Consider the following 3,485-nt stretch of genomic DNA (forward strand, 5'->3'; position numbering starts at 1 on the left):
ATCACATAAACACGATGCCAACTAGACCTGCCAGAAGTAAGATTGTACCTCATAGACATGCTTTCAAAAGTATCCTATGTTACACATCTGAAGGTGTCTTCTGTTCCAGTTTGCCTTTAAATTCAACTCATCCTTCTTCCAGTAAGATTTTAGCGCAGTGGTGAGCTAATTAATACTGCCCTCCATGTAGTTATTCAGAGTATTTACCATACTTTTTTTTTTTGCAGCAGTATCTTCTTACAGATTTATGATAGCAATTATACCTATTTTTTCTTTTTTAAGAAACTAGTTTTTCTTCTATTACTCCTTAGCAAAACATTAAGATGGTTGGCATTGAATTATTTAAACTCTCCCACAAGTATATTTAGCGCTGTTGCAACTAGCGGGGAGAAAAAGGCCTCTATAAACCACTCAAAGGTCACCTTGGTTGGACTGCAGTATACAAAATACGAAGGTGGCTAAAAATCACCAGCAGCACCAGCAGACCTTCAGAAACAGCTAGAATTGCTCTGGCTTCCAATGTGTGACAAATAAAGCTTTCCCCTATTCCCTAAGTTTCATGTCTTTCCTTCACTGTATTTTCACCTTTAAAAGTGCGTTTTGAAAACTGATAATGATCGTTGAGATCTGAACAAAACGGGAAAATAAACCAAGTGACTTTATATTCTCCAAGTTTCCTCATAATACGAGATACTGGCAGCACACAGAATTCGGAGAGCTGATGGTAAGACCACAGCAGGGATGGGCTGATTCATCAAATGTGGATAGCTTTTAATCACACTGTGATGCTGCGATGCTTTTTTGAGGACTGATTCCTCACAAAACACACCTGACGCTGGATCTTATTTGGGTCTTGATTTTAGATCAATGTGTCTAATACAACAGCTGCTGACTGCGTAGCCGCAAAGATACCGCCACCAGCTCCATCGAGTATCTTTGACTCCAGCACAATGAGTTGCAATAAAGTACAAGTTTGTGCAAACGAGGAATCTCTACCACACCAATGCTGTACAGACTATTGAAGAGACAAGTTGCTGAATTTTCTGAGCTCTAACTACAATGCCGAGAAATACTTGTGGTGACAGAGCTTTCTTGTCACAGACATTCTTCTATGGTGGTTGTACGATTGCACCTGTTGTCCAAATGCTGAATTTGCTTAAGTGTGGGTGAGAGTATACATTTTTAAAAATACAGACAATTCTTAAAATAATACATCATCAGGTCACTATGTTACTGATCTTCACTTTTAGTGGAGTTTAAAATTTCCCCAAAGAGAGGTAAGAGTCCGTCCAGTATTTTCCTTTACTCTTGAATATTCACACTTGTACATACAACATGATATTCATTTGCAAGAGCCTGGATTCCCAATGTGTCCTCAGGTCCCATTCCACTTTTAAAATAGGCAATGATAAAAATACTGAAAAATGCAGTACCACATACCGCCTGACAAAAACGCAAATGATTGTATGCCGACTAGCCACAGGTTACTGAGGGTCATCTCCCGAGAAATAGCTTTTGTTTGACCCTGCAGGGGAGGAAAAGCTCCTAAAAGAGAAAACGAAACACATTTAATGCTTCTGCAGCAGGAACGGTAGCCTTAATGCATTATTCTTTACCATCACTGTTTGTCCCAGCAACAGTGTCCACAAACAATTAATTGGTTACTTCTGCATTATGCTGTTAAACTTTAAAAAAAATTCTCTGGCATTATCAGTTATCTCCAAGAAAATAAAAAAAAGCCCTTTTCTTTATTATTAAGAACAATTTACATCTCATTTGGATATAAACTTGAAGTATAAACTTCAAAGCATTCCTTAAAAGGAGCCATCCTCAACCTTTGCAGGAAGATCCAACTGTCAGCTAAGTTTTCTGTGTTGTTTTTGAAGTTATGTTAATGTCTACATGATCAAATTGAATGGACTCCATATTAAACTTTACAGCTGTTTGGTAATGATTTTGTATACTGTGAAGAAGCAATACATGCACACTCCCAAGGTTCTCCTTGAATATATATGTACATACACACATGCACTTTTTTTTTTCCAAACAATAGTTTCCCTATGTTGTTTGAACATTCATTGGCCAGTCAGTCATATAGACTAAGGAAGCATTGCAATTTGCTATTCAGTTTTCCAGAAAGACTTTTTTGAAATGTCTGTTTACATGAGAAAGACTGGCAGGAGATACAGCTGACATGATTTAAAAAAAATTCATTTTTCCCTATTTTGACCTTTTCTGACTTACAACACTAAATTACATTTGTCTGAATACATCAGAGCTTTATGATCATACGCAAACTGTTGGCATGTATTTACATCAGCATAGTTAATAATTTGCACTACATTTTACTGACATGCATAAAGCCTATATGATATGAACCACTTTGTTGTTGTTAATCCTGAACAGTGGATATAAAAACTCCAAATATACCAGAGAAGATGAGGTACTTGCTGCAGCATTATGGAGTCACAACTACTCATAGAAGGACAAGAGATGAATGATTCAAAGAGTAAAGATATAGCAGTGTCAATTCTGAATCTTAGAAACCACAGAATTTGGGCAATTAGATACCATCAGCAACTTACCTCTGCTTCACACTGGCAATCACCAGAGGAATTGCAATCAAGCATTTAAGACAAAGCTTTTCTTCCTGTACAAACACTCTTAAATAAAAAAAAAAAAAAACCTAAAAAAACCCCTTGATGAGTCCCATCCTCCTCTCACTGATATGTATTTTCACACACGGGCAGATTTGCCACACCATTATTCCCCATTATTATTTAGTAATTCTCTTTGCTAAGCTTCTATTTGTCCACTACGCTACATTTGTTCTTCCATGGCCCATGCTTGCTAAGCTTCTATTTGTCCACTCTACGCTACATTTGTTCTTCCATGGCCCATTTGTTTTCCTGTACCAACACTGACCTTTGGTTTAAATAACTTTCCTTTTTCCTTGGTATTGATAGCAACTGTCTCTTCCCCCTCCTCCTCTCCCAAGCCAACTCGTATCTTACAGGAAAAACAATCCTTCACTTTCCTAGCTGAGACAAGCCAAGCACTTTTAGTTGTCCTTCACAGAAACGACTCCTCCTTCCCCTTAATCATCTTAGCACCTATTATCTGTCCCTCTTCCCGGTTCAATTCATATTTCTTGAACGGGGATGACGGACCTGTAGGCAGAATTTCCAGATGAGATTTCAGATTTGGTACAATGAAGAGTATTTCCGTAGCACTGGTGAAAACCCTCTCCTGTTGACCTGTAGGATGACATTGCTTACTTTTTTAGTTACATCACACCAGCTGGCTTATGATCAGAGTGAATGAGGAGCATGATGACTTCAGTATACAATTACTCATTTCCAACTGATAAGCTCCTAGCTTATAAATTTTTTTTTTGTTTTTTTTTTTTAATTAGTCTCCAAGTGCTTTTGTCCTGCTAAATGTAATCTCATTTGTGTTACTGCAGTGTTCAAGGTTATCTTATC

At 37.6% G+C, this 3,485-nt stretch overlaps 1 protein-coding gene across 1 annotated transcript in view; it reads right to left on the bottom strand.

Annotated features, from left to right (window-relative positions):
- Positions 1-273: 273 nt before the first annotated feature.
- Positions 274-3,485, bottom strand: part of LPGAT1 (lysophosphatidylglycerol acyltransferase 1) — a gene marked incomplete at its 5' end in the record, with an annotated part of 35,011 nt that continues 31,799 nt past the window's right edge. Inside the window, one exon of the mRNA XM_009585124.1 lies at positions 274-1,545. Within this exon, the coding sequence (XP_009583419.1) occupies positions 1,394-1,545 (152 nt within the window). The remainder of the gene's footprint in view (positions 1,546-3,485) is intronic.

Source organism: Fulmarus glacialis, unplaced genomic scaffold, assembly GCF_000690835.1.
Source record: "Fulmarus glacialis isolate BGI_N327 unplaced genomic scaffold, ASM69083v1 scaffold38730, whole genome shotgun sequence".
Lineage (NCBI taxonomy): Eukaryota > Metazoa > Chordata > Aves > Procellariiformes > Procellariidae > Fulmarus > Fulmarus glacialis.